The sequence below is a fragment of the Mytilus edulis genome, chromosome 10, assembly GCF_963676685.1.
Source record: "Mytilus edulis chromosome 10, xbMytEdul2.2, whole genome shotgun sequence".
Lineage (NCBI taxonomy): Eukaryota > Metazoa > Mollusca > Bivalvia > Mytilida > Mytilidae > Mytilus > Mytilus edulis.
This window is the reverse complement of record NC_092353.1, coordinates 80,304,481-80,322,838: the sequence shown is the minus strand read 5'-3', so window position 1 is coordinate 80,322,838 and position 18,358 is coordinate 80,304,481. Positions and strand designations below refer to the sequence as shown.

Genomic DNA, 18,358 nt, shown 5'->3' with positions numbered 1-18,358 from the left:
CTACGATATCAACTAGTATAGCTCAGTAGCTAAATCTACGATATCAACTAGTATAGCTCAGTAGCTAAATCTACGATATCAACTAGTATAGCTCAGTAGCTAAATCTACGATATCAACTATTGTAGCTCAGTAGCTTAATCTACGATATCAACTATTATAGCTCAGTAGCTAAATCTACGATATCAACTAGTATAGGTCAGTAGCTAAATCTACGATATCAACTATTATAGCTCAGTAGCTAAATCTACGATATCAACTATTATAGGTCAGTAGCTAAATCTACGATATCAACTATTATAGGTCAGTAGACTATTATAGGTCAGTAGCTAAATCTACGATATCAACTATTATAGCTCAGTAGCTAAATCTACGATATCAACAAACATAGCACGATATAAACTATAATTGCATAGTGGCTAAAGCTACGATATAAACTATTATTGCACCCTTATGCACAGTGTCTGAATTTACGGTATTAACTATCCTAATACAATTGCTTAAACTACGGTATTAACAATCATAGCACAGCGGCTAAATCTACAGTATCAACTATTATAGCACAGTGGCAAGGAAAAACATTTGCAATTAAAGTTTTGCTTTTATGAAACATTTTGTAAAACGTATCAAATTTTATTACTTTTCTTAAACGTTTGAATGTGTCCTTCCAGAAAAGTGAGCGTCAAATGTCAAGGGAAATGTCCATGTAGACAAGCATGCCATTGCTCTACCTTATATAAACCTGTATGTGCCGCTGATGGGAGATCATACGTCAATGAATGCTTTCCAAAATGCAGGTAAAACTATATCTTATTGTATTGTTTGAATACCAAACAAATTGATCATAAAAAAGTGGTAAAAGTTAATGAAAATTTAAATAGATATAAAACGACACCAACTGCTTTTAACATATAACATAAATCACATATATACATCTATAAACCAAAAGTCTCGGGGATCCCGTTGTATTGTGTTCGCCTCGGGTGCGGGAGGTCGTGAAAGCTAACACAAGCCGTGCCCTACCAAAAGATTGTTAATTTGATACTTGCTTATTTACCGCTTAGCACGCGGCAATAAGGAGTTAGAGCTAAGACAAGTGAGCTCTGAGGCAGAGTATTGTGTCCAGGAAGGGTGATATGTTTTCCTGCAAACTATACCTTTATGAACATGTTGAAATTCGAATCAATATTTGGGTCTAGTACAGAGTAGGGTTATAAATATTACTAGTCGTTATTGGTCATGAAGCTCATGAATAGTTATTAAAGGTACCAGGATTATAATTTGGTACACCAGACGCGCGTTTCGTCTACATAAGACTCATCAGTGTGCTTGTGATAGCTACAGAAAAATAGGTAAAGATAATATATATGGCTAGCCTGCTTGTATCAGGTGGAAACCCAGTTGAAATAGAACAAAAGAATCGAAGCTCTTTGTTATAGAATGCGACAAATGCTTACTGTAATGTTTACTATAGTAACACAAATTTTAAAAGTGAAAAGAAACAAATAAAACGACAATTTTCTTCTCTTTTTCGAAGTGTTTCATTTCAAAAACACCATTTGCATAAGTTTTCAATTTATCTGTTACATAGTAATGCAGAACAATTAGATATCGAGTCCACGGCATGGGTATCTATCAAGTTGGATGTAGAAAATGCATAACCTCCTATTTTTATTTTTTTTTTTTCACCACGGACGGAGAACATATCATTAGTTCAGTAATTTTCGTGTCTGCCCTTCCATTATGTGACTCAAGAAAAAATTCCAAAAAAATGGGTTACAATTGTATCAGAAAGAGAAAATCGAGTGCACCATTTTATGTTAGGGCGTATTTGAGGTGTATATTTTGTCTTTGAAACGTCCAAAGTAACAGTATTTGATATATCATCTCGCTTCAGATTCTATCATTTTTATTTATCAAAGCTACAGGTTGACTTTATAACATTAAAAGATCACAGTACGAAAAGATGAAATATATGGGTCAAGTGAAATACCTATCTATTGAATCACAAAAACAGAGTAGGTGTGTTCGAAAGGTATTTTTTTTTTTACTAAAAGTGCTTGACGACAGTCTTTTAAGTTGGATGATGAAAATGCATATCTTCGAGAAAAAAATGTGTGTGTGATACCTAGGGTTTATAATCTTCAACCACTGAAAATTTTAAGTCTACCCTTAAGTCCGCGAAATATTTAATTAGTTTAAATGTTTAAGAATTTCCCAAATTCCACCTGACAACCGATCAAACATTAGATTTAAGTTGAATCAATGCAGACAAGATCATTAACTGATGTTCATTAGCTAGTAGATACATTTGTCGTTTAAAATACAACTGGCATTTAAGGATCGTAATGGTGCTATGTGGATAAATTTATCGGTTATCAAGAGCAAAATTGGCAGCGCGTCATCCCTACAATGGCTTCCATTTCTACGATTGTGAAAATGAACTGGCGTAATGGGGAGATAATTTTGACGAAGTAGAATCCTGACTGTTAGTTGAACAGTGAAGTCATTATAAGGTTTACTTTATACTACCCTCCTTTCGAAGTAGTTTAGTCCTTAAGACAGATACATTTGTTATTAATCGGACTAGTCTATTCTTAAAGGATGGTAGAATATCTAATTAATAATGATTTCATGCTTCAGCTAGCAAACAAGCTAACCAAAGACATTACGTTTAGGTTACAATGTACCAAATAAAATTACATGGGCGCAGCCATTTTATGAAGGGAACATGACATAGAGATAAAAATAGATGGCTCTCTGTGATTGGTTGTTATATCTTTTATAAATTTTTCTTCTGGAAAGCATTATGAATGAAGTTTCATGCAAGCACAAATTTGTCCTAAAATGTATAGTATGAAATGCCGAAAATAATTTTTTTATGTTGCTCAAAATTTTCTGCGAAATCGTCAGGTATCGTGAAAAACCCCAAAATTCACCAAGAAAAGCCATGGGACCATATATATTTGAGTGCGGTAAAATCACAAATAGATATAGAGCTTCAATTAGACAACAACAGATTTCCCATAATTAGTTTAATGAAAACGCCTTATTAGGAGATAATTGCTAAAAATAGCATTGCCGGCAACGGGGCCACCATTTAGTTCTTTATATCCTATAATGGTCTCAAAATATGTCAAAAATTGTATTTACAGAAAGATTTAGACATCAAAAACGCTTCACTAGTGTTGTGATTTGTGTGAAAAATTCCGTTTTCATGCTATAGTCTGTTTCTTATTTGCTTTCAAAATACGGGTAGGTGCAGGATTTCATCGCCTTGGTGTGTCTTTTCTGTTTTTATCCAAAATTTGTCTTACAGGCTTGATAGCCATACATAGGCCTAACTTTTGGCGATACTTGTTTGATCTTGTCACATCACATGACACAGAAATCTTCGGATTTAACCCTCCCCCTTTTTTGGTAAAAACGGCTCCAAGGGTATTTGCATACGCTTAACGATTTCGCATCATTCAAAACATTTACCATACTACTTGTATAGCTAATATAGACCACCAGAGGATGTTTTTTACGAAAAGAAGCTAAAATGTGCACATGTATCCGATTTATAAAGCTATAGTCCGTTTCAAAATAGTGAATTTATTTCATATTGAACTGGTCCGAATTTTTTATTTGTTTTTCAGTACAGTGTCACTCAAATTAAATTTTCTGTTGATCAATATCAGAAGCACATGATTACTTCGAAAAGGCAATACTAACAAAGAGGCAAAATATTACACCTGCAACAAACAGTACCGTAATGTCTATAAAAATCAGTGTAATTTTTTACCAATTTTTAAACAGGGGTAGGCTCCAGAAATTAATTCCTGTGTATTATACAGTTAACAATGAAATATTTTGCATAGTAGAATGAAGTCAAGCCATGTTCAAGTAACTAATGCGGCAAAAAAAATCAAATTTCAAAAATTGTTTATTACCGTATAGGTTACAATGTACCAAATAAAATTACATGGGCGCAGCCATTTTATGAAGGGAACATGACATAGAGATAAAAATAGATGGCTCTCTGTGATTGGTTGTTATATCTTTTATAAATTTTTCTTCTGGAAAGCATTATGAATGAAGTTTCATGCAAGCACAAATTTGTCCTAAAATGTATAGTATGAAATGCCGAAAATAATTTTTTTATGTTGCTCAAAATTAGGGAAAATTTTCTGCGAAATCGTCAGGTATCGTGAAAAACCCCAAAATTCACCAAGAAAAGCCATGGGACCATATATATTTGAGTGCGGTAAAATCACAAATAGATATAGAGCTTCAATTAGACAACAACAGATTTCCCATAATTAGTTTAATGAAAACGCCTTATTAGGAGATAATTGCTAAAAATAGCATTGCCGGCAACGGGGCCACCATTTAGTTCTTTATATCCTATAATGGTCTCAAAATATGTCAAAAATTGTATTTACAGAAAGATTTAGACATCAAAAACGCTTCACTAGTGTTGTGATTTGTGTGAAAAATTCCGTTTTCATGCTATAGTCTGTTTCTTATTTGCTTTCAAAATACGGGTAGGTGCAGGATTTCATCGCCTTGGTGTGTCTTTTCTGTTTTTATCCAAAATTTGTCTTACAGGCTTGATAGCCATACATAGGCCTAACTTTTGGCGATACTTGTTTGATCTTGTCACATCACATGACACAGAAATCTTCGGATTTAACCCTCCCCCTTTTTTGGTAAAAACGGCTCCAAGGGTATTTGCATACGCTTAACGATTTCGCATCATTCAAAACATTTACCATACTACTTGTATAGCTAATATAGACCACCAGAGGATGTTTTTTACGAAAAGAAGCTAAAATGTGCACATGTATCCGATTTATAAAGCTATAGTCCGTTTCAAAATAGTGAATTTATTTCATATTGAACTGGTCCGAATTTTTTATTTGTTTTTCAGTACAGTGTCACTCAAATTAAATTTTCTGTTGATCAATATCAGAAGCACATGATTACTTCGAAAAGGCAATACTAACAAAGAGGCAAAATATTACACCTGCAACAAACAGTACCGTAATGTCTATAAAAATCAGTGTAATTTTTTACCAATTTTTAAACAGGGGTAGGCTCCAGAAATTAATTCCTGTGTATTATACAGTTAACAATGAAATATTTTGCATAGTAGAATGAAGTCAAGCCATGTTCAAGTAACTAATGCGGCAAAAAAAATCAAATTTCAAAAATTGTTTATTACCGTATAATGGTCTCAAAATATGTCAAAAATTGTATTTACAGAAAGATTTAGACATCAAAAACGCTTCACTAGTGTTGTGATTTGTGTGAAAAATTCCGTTTTCATGCTATAGTCTGTTTCTTATTTGCTTTCAAAATACGGGTAGGTGCAGGATTTCATCGCCTTGGTGTGTCTTTTCTGTTTTTATCCAAAATTTGTCTTACAGGCTTGATAGCCATACATAGGCCTAACTTTTGGCGATACTTGTTTGATCTTGTCACATCACATGACACAGAAATCTTCGGATTTAACCCTCCCCCTTTTTTGGTAAAAACGGCTCCAAGGGTATTTGCATACGCTTAACGATTTCGCATCATTCAAAACATTTACCATACTACTTGTATAGCTAATATAGACCACCAGAGGATGTTTTTTACGAAAAGAAGCTAAAATGTGCACATGTATCCGATTTATAAAGCTATAGTCCGTTTCAAAATAGTGAATTTATTTCATATTGAACTGGTCCGAATTTTTTATTTGTTTTTCAGTACAGTGTCACTCAAATTAAATTTTCTGTTGATCAATATCAGAAGCACATGATTACTTCGAAAAGGCAATACTAACAAAGAGGCAAAATATTACACCTGCAACAAACAGTACCGTAATGTCTATAAAAATCAGTGTAATTTTTTACCAATTTTTAAACAGGGGTAGGCTCCAGAAATTAATTCCTGTGTATTATACAGTTAACAATGAAATATTTTGCATAGTAGAATGAAGTCAAGCCATGTTCAAGTAACTAATGCGGCAAAAAAAATCAAATTTCAAAAATTGTTTATTACCGTATAGGTTACAATGTACCAAATAAAATTACATGGGCGCAGCCATTTTATGAAGGGAACATGACATAGAGATAAAAATAGATGGCTCTCTGTGATTGGTTGTTATATCTTTTATAAATTTTTCTTCTGGAAAGCATTATGAATGAAGTTTCATGCAAGCACAAATTTGTCCTAAAATGTATAGTATGAAATGCCGAAAATAATTTTTTTATGTTGCTCAAAATTAGGGAAAATTTTCTGCGAAATCGTCAGGTATCGTGAAAAACCCCAAAATTCACCAAGAAAAGCCATGGGACCATATATATTTGAGTGCGGTAAAATCACAAATAGATATAGAGCTTCAATTAGACAACAACAGATTTCCCATAATTAGTTTAATGAAAACGCCTTATTAGGAGATAATTGCTAAAAATAGCATTGCCGGCAACGGGGCCACCATTTAGTTCTTTATATCCTATAATGGTCTCAAAATATGTCAAAAATTGTATTTACAGAAAGATTTAGACATCAAAAACGCTTCACTAGTGTTGTGATTTGTGTGAAAAATTCCGTTTTCATGCTATAGTCTGTTTCTTATTTGCTTTCAAAATACGGGTAGGTGCAGGATTTCATCGCCTTGGTGTGTCTTTTCTGTTTTTATCCAAAATTTGTCTTACAGGCTTGATAGCCATACATAGGCCTAACTTTTGGCGATACTTGTTTGATCTTGTCACATCACATGACACAGAAATCTTCGGATTTAACCCTCCCCCTTTTTTGGTAAAAACGGCTCCAAGGGTATTTGCATACGCTTAACGATTTCGCATCATTCAAAACATTTACCATACTACTTGTATAGCTAATATAGACCACCAGAGGATGTTTTTTACGAAAAGAAGCTAAAATGTGCACATGTATCCGATTTATAAAGCTATAGTCCGTTTCAAAATAGTGAATTTATTTCATATTGAACTGGTCCGAATTTTTTATTTGTTTTTCAGTACAGTGTCACTCAAATTAAATTTTCTGTTGATCAATATCAGAAGCACATGATTACTTCGAAAAGGCAATACTAACAAAGAGGCAAAATATTACACCTGCAACAAACAGTACCGTAATGTCTATAAAAATCAGTGTAATTTTTTACCAATTTTTAAACAGGGGTAGGCTCCAGAAATTAATTCCTGTGTATTATACAGTTAACAATGAAATATTTTGCATAGTAGAATGAAGTCAAGCCATGTTCAAGTAACTAATGCGGCAAAAAAAATCAAATTTCAAAAATTGTTTATTACCGTATAGGTTACAATGTACCAAATAAAATTACATGGGCGCAGCCATTTTATGAAGGGAACATGACATAGAGATAAAAATAGATGGCTCTCTGTGATTGGTTGTTATATCTTTTATAAATTTTTCTTCTGGAAAGCATTATGAATGAAGTTTCATGCAAGCACAAATTTGTCCTAAAATGTATAGTATGAAATGCCGAAAATAATTTTTTTATGTTGCTCAAAATTAGGGAAAATTTTCTGCGAAATCGTCAGGTATCGTGAAAAACCCCAAAATTCACCAAGAAAAGCCATGGGACCATATATATTTGAGTGCGGTAAAATCACAAATAGATATAGAGCTTCAATTAGACAACAACAGATTTCCCATAATTAGTTTAATGAAAACGCCTTATTAGGAGATAATTGCTAAAAATAGCATTGCCGGCAACGGGGCCACCATTTAGTTCTTTATATCCTATAATGGTCTCAAAATATGTCAAAAATTGTATTTACAGAAAGATTTAGACATCAAAAACGCTTCACTAGTGTTGTGATTTGTGTGAAAAATTCCGTTTTCATGCTATAGTCTGTTTCTTATTTGCTTTCAAAATACGGGTAGGTGCAGGATTTCATCGCCTTGGTGTGTCTTTTCTGTTTTTATCCAAAATTTGTCTTACAGGCTTGATAGCCATACATAGGCCTAACTTTTGGCGATACTTGTTTGATCTTGTCACATCACATGACACAGAAATCTTCGGATTTAACCCTCCCCCTTTTTTGGTAAAAACGGCTCCAAGGGTATTTGCATACGCTTAACGATTTCGCATCATTCAAAACATTTACCATACTACTTGTATAGCTAATATAGACCACCAGAGGATGTTTTTTACGAAAAGAAGCTAAAATGTGCACATGTATCCGATTTATAAAGCTATAGTCCGTTTCAAAATAGTGAATTTATTTCATATTGAACTGGTCCGAATTTTTTATTTGTTTTTCAGTACAGTGTCACTCAAATTAAATTTTCTGTTGATCAATATCAGAAGCACATGATTACTTCGAAAAGGCAATACTAACAAAGAGGCAAAATATTACACCTGCAACAAACAGTACCGTAATGTCTATAAAAATCAGTGTAATTTTTTACCAATTTTTAAACAGGGGTAGGCTCCAGAAATTAATTCCTGTGTATTATACAGTTAACAATGAAATATTTTGCATAGTAGAATGAAGTCAAGCCATGTTCAAGTAACTAATGCGGCAAAAAAAATCAAATTTCAAAAATTGTTTATTACCGTATAGGTTACAATGTACCAAATAAAATTACATGGGCGCAGCCATTTTATGAAGGGAACATGACATAGAGATAAAAATAGATGGCTCTCTGTGATTGGTTGTTATATCTTTTATAAATTTTTCTTCTGGAAAGCATTATGAATGAAGTTTCATGCAAGCACAAATTTGTCCTAAAATGTATAGTATGAAATGCCGAAAATAATTTTTTTATGTTGCTCAAAATTAGGGAAAATTTTCTGCGAAATCGTCAGGTATCGTGAAAAACCCCAAAATTCACCAAGAAAAGCCATGGGACCATATATATTTGAGTGCGGTAAAATCACAAATAGATATAGAGCTTCAATTAGACAACAACAGATTTCCCATAATTAGTTTAATGAAAACGCCTTATTAGGAGATAATTGCTAAAAATAGCATTGCCGGCAACGGGGCCACCATTTAGTTCTTTATATCCTATAATGGTCTCAAAATATGTCAAAAATTGTATTTACAGAAAGATTTAGACATCAAAAACGCTTCACTAGTGTTGTGATTTGTGTGAAAAATTCCGTTTTCATGCTATAGTCTGTTTCTTATTTGCTTTCAAAATACGGGTAGGTGCAGGATTTCATCGCCTTGGTGTGTCTTTTCTGTTTTTATCCAAAATTTGTCTTACAGGCTTGATAGCCATACATAGGCCTAACTTTTGGCGATACTTGTTTGATCTTGTCACATCACATGACACAGAAATCTTCGGATTTAACCCTCCCCCTTTTTTGGTAAAAACGGCTCCAAGGGTATTTGCATACGCTTAACGATTTCGCATCATTCAAAACATTTACCATACTACTTGTATAGCTAATATAGACCACCAGAGGATGTTTTTTACGAAAAGAAGCTAAAATGTGCACATGTATCCGATTTATAAAGCTATAGTCCGTTTCAAAATAGTGAATTTATTTCATATTGAACTGGTCCGAATTTTTTATTTGTTTTTCAGTACAGTGTCACTCAAATTAAATTTTCTGTTGATCAATATCAGAAGCACATGATTACTTCGAAAAGGCAATACTAACAAAGAGGCAAAATATTACACCTGCAACAAACAGTACCGTAATGTCTATAAAAATCAGTGTAATTTTTTACCAATTTTTAAACAGGGGTAGGCTCCAGAAATTAATTCCTGTGTATTATACAGTTAACAATGAAATATTTTGCATAGTAGAATGAAGTCAAGCCATGTTCAAGTAACTAATGCGGCAAAAAAAATCAAATTTCAAAAATTGTTTATTACCGTATAATGGTCTCAAAATATGTCAAAAATTGTATTTACAGAAAGATTTAGACATCAAAAACGCTTCACTAGTGTTGTGATTTGTGTGAAAAATTCCGTTTTCATGCTATAGTCTGTTTCTTATTTGCTTTCAAAATACGGGTAGGTGCAGGATTTCATCGCCTTGGTGTGTCTTTTCTGTTTTTATCCAAAATTTGTCTTACAGGCTTGATAGCCATACATAGGCCTAACTTTTGGCGATACTTGTTTGATCTTGTCACATCACATGACACAGAAATCTTCGGATTTAACCCTCCCCCTTTTTTGGTAAAAACGGCTCCAAGGGTATTTGCATACGCTTAACGATTTCGCATCATTCAAAACATTTACCATACTACTTGTATAGCTAATATAGACCACCAGAGGATGTTTTTTACGAAAAGAAGCTAAAATGTGCACATGTATCCGATTTATAAAGCTATAGTCCGTTTCAAAATAGTGAATTTATTTCATATTGAACTGGTCCGAATTTTTTATTTGTTTTTCAGTACAGTGTCACTCAAATTAAATTTTCTGTTGATCAATATCAGAAGCACATGATTACTTCGAAAAGGCAATACTAACAAAGAGGCAAAATATTACACCTGCAACAAACAGTACCGTAATGTCTATAAAAATCAGTGTAATTTTTTACCAATTTTTAAACAGGGGTAGGCTCCAGAAATTAATTCCTGTGTATTATACAGTTAACAATGAAATATTTTGCATAGTAGAATGAAGTCAAGCCATGTTCAAGTAACTAATGCGGCAAAAAAAATCAAATTTCAAAAATTGTTTATTACCGTATAGGTTACAATGTACCAAATAAAATTACATGGGCGCAGCCATTTTATGAAGGGAACATGACATAGAGATAAAAATAGATGGCTCTCTGTGATTGGTTGTTATATCTTTTATAAATTTTTCTTCTGGAAAGCATTATGAATGAAGTTTCATGCAAGCACAAATTTGTCCTAAAATGTATAGTATGAAATGCCGAAAATAATTTTTTTATGTTGCTCAAAATTAGGGAAAATTTTCTGCGAAATCGTCAGGTATCGTGAAAAACCCCAAAATTCACCAAGAAAAGCCATGGGACCATATATATTTGAGTGCGGTAAAATCACAAATAGATATAGAGCTTCAATTAGACAACAACAGATTTCCCATAATTAGTTTAATGAAAACGCCTTATTAGGAGATAATTGCTAAAAATAGCATTGCCGGCAACGGGGCCACCATTTAGTTCTTTATATCCTATAATGGTCTCAAAATATGTCAAAAATTGTATTTACAGAAAGATTTAGACATCAAAAACGCTTCACTAGTGTTGTGATTTGTGTGAAAAATTCCGTTTTCATGCTATAGTCTGTTTCTTATTTGCTTTCAAAATACGGGTAGGTGCAGGATTTCATCGCCTTGGTGTGTCTTTTCTGTTTTTATCCAAAATTTGTCTTACAGGCTTGATAGCCATACATAGGCCTAACTTTTGGCGATACTTGTTTGATCTTGTCACATCACATGACACAGAAATCTTCGGATTTAACCCTCCCCCTTTTTTGGTAAAAACGGCTCCAAGGGTATTTGCATACGCTTAACGATTTCGCATCATTCAAAACATTTACCATACTACTTGTATAGCTAATATAGACCACCAGAGGATGTTTTTTACGAAAAGAAGCTAAAATGTGCACATGTATCCGATTTATAAAGCTATAGTCCGTTTCAAAATAGTGAATTTATTTCATATTGAACTGGTCCGAATTTTTTATTTGTTTTTCAGTACAGTGTCACTCAAATTAAATTTTCTGTTGATCAATATCAGAAGCACATGATTACTTCGAAAAGGCAATACTAACAAAGAGGCAAAATATTACACCTGCAACAAACAGTACCGTAATGTCTATAAAAATCAGTGTAATTTTTTACCAATTTTTAAACAGGGGTAGGCTCCAGAAATTAATTCCTGTGTATTATACAGTTAACAATGAAATATTTTGCATAGTAGAATGAAGTCAAGCCATGTTCAAGTAACTAATGCGGCAAAAAAAATCAAATTTCAAAAATTGTTTATTACCGTATAGGTTACAATGTACCAAATAAAATTACATGGGCGCAGCCATTTTATGAAGGGAACATGACATAGAGATAAAAATAGATGGCTCTCTGTGATTGGTTGTTATATCTTTTATAAATTTTTCTTCTGGAAAGCATTATGAATGAAGTTTCATGCAAGCACAAATTTGTCCTAAAATGTATAGTATGAAATGCCGAAAATAATTTTTTTATGTTGCTCAAAATTAGGGAAAATTTTCTGCGAAATCGTCAGGTATCGTGAAAAACCCCAAAATTCACCAAGAAAAGCCATGGGACCATATATATTTGAGTGCGGTAAAATCACAAATAGATATAGAGCTTCAATTAGACAACAACAGATTTCCCATAATTAGTTTAATGAAAACGCCTTATTAGGAGATAATTGCTAAAAATAGCATTGCCGGCAACGGGGCCACCATTTAGTTCTTTATATCCTATATATAATGGTCTCAAAATATGTCAAAAATTGTATTTACAGAAAGATTTAGACATCAAAAACGCTTCACTAGTGTTGTGATTTGTGTGAAAAATTCCGTTTTCATGCTATAGTCTGTTTCTTATTTGCTTTCAAAATACGGGTAGGTGCAGGATTTCATCGCCTTGGTGTGTCTTTTCTGTTTTTATCCAAAATTTGTCTTACAGGCTTGATAGCCATACATAGGCCTAACTTTTGGCGATACTTGTTTGATCTTGTCACATCACATGACACAGAAATCTTCGGATTTAACCCTCCCCCTTTTTTGGTAAAAACGGCTCCAAGGGTATTTGCATACGCTTAACGATTTCGCATCATTCAAAACATTTACCATACTACTTGTATAGCTAATATAGACCACCAGAGGATGTTTTTTACGAAAAGAAGCTAAAATGTGCACATGTATCCGATTTATAAAGCTATAGTCCGTTTCAAAATAGTGAATTTATTTCATATTGAACTGGTCCGAATTTTTTATTTGTTTTTCAGTACAGTGTCACTCAAATTAAATTTTCTGTTGATCAATATCAGAAGCACATGATTACTTCGAAAAGGCAATACTAACAAAGAGGCAAAATATTACACCTGCAACAAACAGTACCGTAATGTCTATAAAAATCAGTGTAATTTTTTACCAATTTTTAAACAGGGGTAGGCTCCAGAAATTAATTCCTGTGTATTATACAGTTAACAATGAAATATTTTGCATAGTAGAATGAAGTCAAGCCATGTTCAAGTAACTAATGCGGCAAAAAAAATCAAATTTCAAAAATTGTTTATTACCGTATAGGTTACAATGTACCAAATAAAATTACATGGGCGCAGCCATTTTATGAAGGGAACATGACATAGAGATAAAAATAGATGGCTCTCTGTGATTGGTTGTTATATCTTTTATAAATTTTTCTTCTGGAAAGCATTATGAATGAAGTTTCATGCAAGCACAAATTTGTCCTAAAATGTATAGTATGAAATGCCGAAAATAATTTTTTTATGTTGCTCAAAATTAGGGAAAATTTTCTGCGAAATCGTCAGGTATCGTGAAAAACCCCAAAATTCACCAAGAAAAGCCATGGGACCATATATATTTGAGTGCGGTAAAATCACAAATAGATATAGAGCTTCAATTAGACAACAACAGATTTCCCATAATTAGTTTAATGAAAACGCCTTATTAGGAGATAATTGCTAAAAATAGCATTGCCGGCAACGGGGCCACCATTTAGTTCTTTATATCCTATAATGGTCTCAAAATATGTCAAAAATTGTATTTACAGAAAGATTTAGACATCAAAAACGCTTCACTAGTGTTGTGATTTGTGTGAAAAATTCCGTTTTCATGCTATAGTCTGTTTCTTATTTGCTTTCAAAATACGGGTAGGTGCAGGATTTCATCGCCTTGGTGTGTCTTTTCTGTTTTTATCCAAAATTTGTCTTACAGGCTTGATAGCCATACATAGGCCTAACTTTTGGCGATACTTGTTTGATCTTGTCACATCACATGACACAGAAATCTTCGGATTTAACCCTCCCCCTTTTTTGGTAAAAACGGCTCCAAGGGTATTTGCATACGCTTAACGATTTCGCATCATTCAAAACATTTACCATACTACTTGTATAGCTAATATAGACCACCAGAGGATGTTTTTTACGAAAAGAAGCTAAAATGTGCACATGTATCCGATTTATAAAGCTATAGTCCGTTTCAAAATAGTGAATTTATTTCATATTGAACTGGTCCGAATTTTTTATTTGTTTTTCAGTACAGTGTCACTCAAATTAAATTTTCTGTTGATCAATATCAGAAGCACATGATTACTTCGAAAAGGCAATACTAACAAAGAGGCAAAATATTACACCTGCAACAAACAGTACCGTAATGTCTATAAAAATCAGTGTAATTTTTTACCAATTTTTAAACAGGGGTAGGCTCCAGAAATTAATTCCTGTGTATTATACAGTTAACAATGAAATATTTTGCATAGTAGAATGAAGTCAAGCCATGTTCAAGTAACTAATGCGGCAAAAAAAATCAAATTTCAAAAATTGTTTATTACCGTATAGGTTACAATGTACCAAATAAAATTACATGGGCGCAGCCATTTTATGAAGGGAACATGACATAGAGATAAAAATAGATGGCTCTCTGTGATTGGTTGTTATATCTTTTATAAATTTTTCTTCTGGAAAGCATTATGAATGAAGTTTCATGCAAGCACAAATTTGTCCTAAAATGTATAGTATGAAATGCCGAAAATAATTTTTTTATGTTGCTCAAAATTAGGGAAAATTTTCTGCGAAATCGTCAGGTATCGTGAAAAACCCCAAAATTCACCAAGAAAAGCCATGGGACCATATATATTTGAGTGCGGTAAAATCACAAATAGATATAGAGCTTCAATTAGACAACAACAGATTTCCCATAATTAGTTTAATGAAAACGCCTTATTAGGAGATAATTGCTAAAAATAGCATTGCCGGCAACGGGGCCACCATTTAGTTCTTTATATCCTATAATGGTCTCAAAATATGTCAAAAATTGTATTTACAGAAAGATTTAGACATCAAAAACGCTTCACTAGTGTTGTGATTTGTGTGAAAAATTCCGTTTTCATGCTATAGTCTGTTTCTTATTTGCTTTCAAAATACGGGTAGGTGCAGGATTTCATCGCCTTGGTGTGTCTTTTCTGTTTTTATCCAAAATTTGTCTTACAGGCTTGATAGCCATACATAGGCCTAACTTTTGGCGATACTTGTTTGATCTTGTCACATCACATGACACAGAAATCTTCGGATTTAACCCTCCCCCTTTTTTGGTAAAAACGGCTCCAAGGGTATTTGCATACGCTTAACGATTTCGCATCATTCAAAACATTTACCATACTACTTGTATAGCTAATATAGACCACCAGAGGATGTTTTTTACGAAAAGAAGCTAAAATGTGCACATGTATCCGATTTATAAAGCTATAGTCCGTTTCAAAATAGTGAATTTATTTCATATTGAACTGGTCCGAATTTTTTATTTGTTTTTCAGTACAGTGTCACTCAAATTAAATTTTCTGTTGATCAATATCAGAAGCACATGATTACTTCGAAAAGGCAATACTAACAAAGAGGCAAAATATTACACCTGCAACAAACAGTACCGTAATGTCTATAAAAATCAGTGTAATTTTTTACCAATTTTTAAACAGGGGTAGGCTCCAGAAATTAATTCCTGTGTATTATACAGTTAACAATGAAATATTTTGCATAGTAGAATGAAGTCAAGCCATGTTCAAGTAACTAATGCGGCAAAAAAAATCAAATTTCAAAAATTGTTTATTACCGTATAGGTTACAATGTACCAAATAAAATTACATGGGCGCAGCCATTTTATGAAGGGAACATGACATAGAGATAAAAATAGATGGCTCTCTGTGATTGGTTGTTATATCTTTTATAAATTTTTCTTCTGGAAAGCATTATGAATGAAGTTTCATGCAAGCACAAATTTGTCCTAAAATGTATAGTATGAAATGCCGAAAATAATTTTTTTATGTTGCTCAAAATTAGGGAAAATTTTCTGCGAAATCGTCAGGTATCGTGAAAAACCCCAAAATTCACCAAGAAAAGCCATGGGACCATATATATTTGAGTGCGGTAAAATCACAAATAGATATAGAGCTTCAATTAGACAACAACAGATTTCCCATAATTAGTTTAATGAAAACGCCTTATTAGGAGATAATTGCTAAAAATAGCATTGCCGGCAACGGGGCCACCATTTAGTTCTTTATATCCTATAATGGTCTCAAAATATGTCAAAAATTGTATTTACAGAAAGATTTAGACATCAAAAACGCTTCACTAGTGTTGTGATTTGTGTGAAAAATTCCGTTTTCATGCTATAGTCTGTTTCTTATTTGCTTTCAAAATACGGGTAGGTGCAGGATTTCATCGCCTTGGTGTGTCTTTTCTGTTTTTATCCAAAATTTGTCTTACAGGCTTGATAGCCATACATAGGCCTAACTTTTGGCGATACTTGTTTGATCTTGTCACATCACATGACACAGAAATCTTCGGATTTAACCCTCCCCCTTTTTTGGTAAAAACGGCTCCAAGGGTATTTGCATACGCTTAACGATTTCGCATCATTCAAAACATTTACCATACTACTTGTATAGCTAATATAGACCACCAGAGGATGTTTTTTACGAAAAGAAGCTAAAATGTGCACATGTATCCGATTTATAAAGCTATAGTCCGTTTCAAAATAGTGAATTTATTTCATATTGAACTGGTCCGAATTTTTTATTTGTTTTTCAGTACAGTGTCACTCAAATTAAATTTTCTGTTGATCAATATCAGAAGCACATGATTACTTCGAAAAGGCAATACTAACAAAGAGGCAAAATATTACACCTGCAACAAACAGTACCGTAATGTCTATAAAAATCAGTGTAATTTTTTACCAATTTTTAAACAGGGGTAGGCTCCAGAAATTAATTCCTGTGTATTATACAGTTAACAATGAAATATTTTGCATAGTAGAATGAAGTCAAGCCATGTTCAAGTAACTAATGCGGCAAAAAAAATCAAATTTCAAAAATTGTTTATTACCGTATAGGTTACAATGTACCAAATAAAATTACATGGGCGCAGCCATTTTATGAAGGGAACATGACATAGAGATAAAAATAGATGGCTCTCTGTGATTGGTTGTTATATCTTTTATAAATTTTTCTTCTGGAAAGCATTATGAATGAAGTTTCATGCAAGCACAAATTTGTCCTAAAATGTATAGTATGAAATGCCGAAAATAATTTTTTTATGTTGCTCAAAATTAGGGAAAATTTTCTGCGAAATCGTCAGGTATCGTGAAAAACCCCAAAATTCACCAAGAAAAGCCATGGGACCATATATATTTGAGTGCGGTAAAATCACAAATAGATATAGAGCTTCAATTAGACAACAACAGATTTCCCATAATTAGTTTAATGAAAACGCCTTATTAGGAGATAATTGCTAAAAATAGCATTGCCGGCAACGGGGCCACCATTTAGTTCTTTATATCCTATAATGGTCTCAAAATATGTCAAAAATTGTATTTACAGAAAGATTTAGACATCAAAAACGCTTCACTAGTGTTGTGATTTGTGTGAAAAATTCCGTTTTCATGCTATAGTCTGTTTCTTATTTGCTTTCAAAATACGGGTAGGTGCAGGATTTCATCGCCTTGGTGTGTCTTTTCTGTTTTTATCCAAAATTTGTCTTACAGGCTTGATAGCCATACATAGGCCTAACTTTTGGCGATACTTGTTTGATCTTGTCACATCACATGACACAGAAATCTTCGGATTTAACCCTCCCCCTTTTTTGGTAAAAACGGCTCCAAGGGTATTTGCATACGCTTAACGATTTCGCATCATTCAAAACATTTACCATACTACTTGTATAGCTAATATAGACCACCAGAGGATGTTTTTTACGAAAAGAAGCTAAAATGTGCACATGTATCCGATTTATAAAGCTATAGTCCGTTTCAAAATAGTGAATTTATTTCATATTGAACTGGTCCGAATTTTTTATTTGTTTTTCAGTACAGTGTCACTCAAATTAAATTTTCTGTTGATCAATATCAGAAGCACATGATTACTTCGAAAAGGCAATACTAACAAAGAGGCAAAATATTACACCTGCAACAAACAGTACCGTAATGTCTATAAAAATCAGTGTAATTTTTTACCAATTTTTAAACAGGGGTAGGCTCCAGAAATTAATTCCTGTGTATTATACAGTTAACAATGAAATATTTTGCATAGTAGAATGAAGTCAAGCCATGTTCAAGTAACTAATGCGGCAAAAAAAATCAAATTTCAAAAATTGTTTATTACCGTATAATGGTCTCAAAATATGTCAAAAATTGTATTTAC

The 18,358-nt window shown here is 33.1% G+C and overlaps 1 protein-coding gene across 4 annotated transcripts in view; it reads left to right on the top strand.

Annotated features, from left to right (window-relative positions):
* The window catches only part of LOC139491962 (agrin-like), a 79,863-nt gene that overhangs the window by 39,228 nt on the left and 22,277 nt on the right, over positions 1-18,358 (top strand). For all 4 annotated transcript variants that reach the window (XM_071279948.1, XM_071279950.1, XM_071279949.1 and 1 more), the window contains one exon: positions 670-795. In XM_071279948.1, the coding sequence (XP_071136049.1) occupies positions 670-795 (126 nt within the window). The remainder of the gene's footprint in view (positions 1-669; positions 796-18,358) is intronic.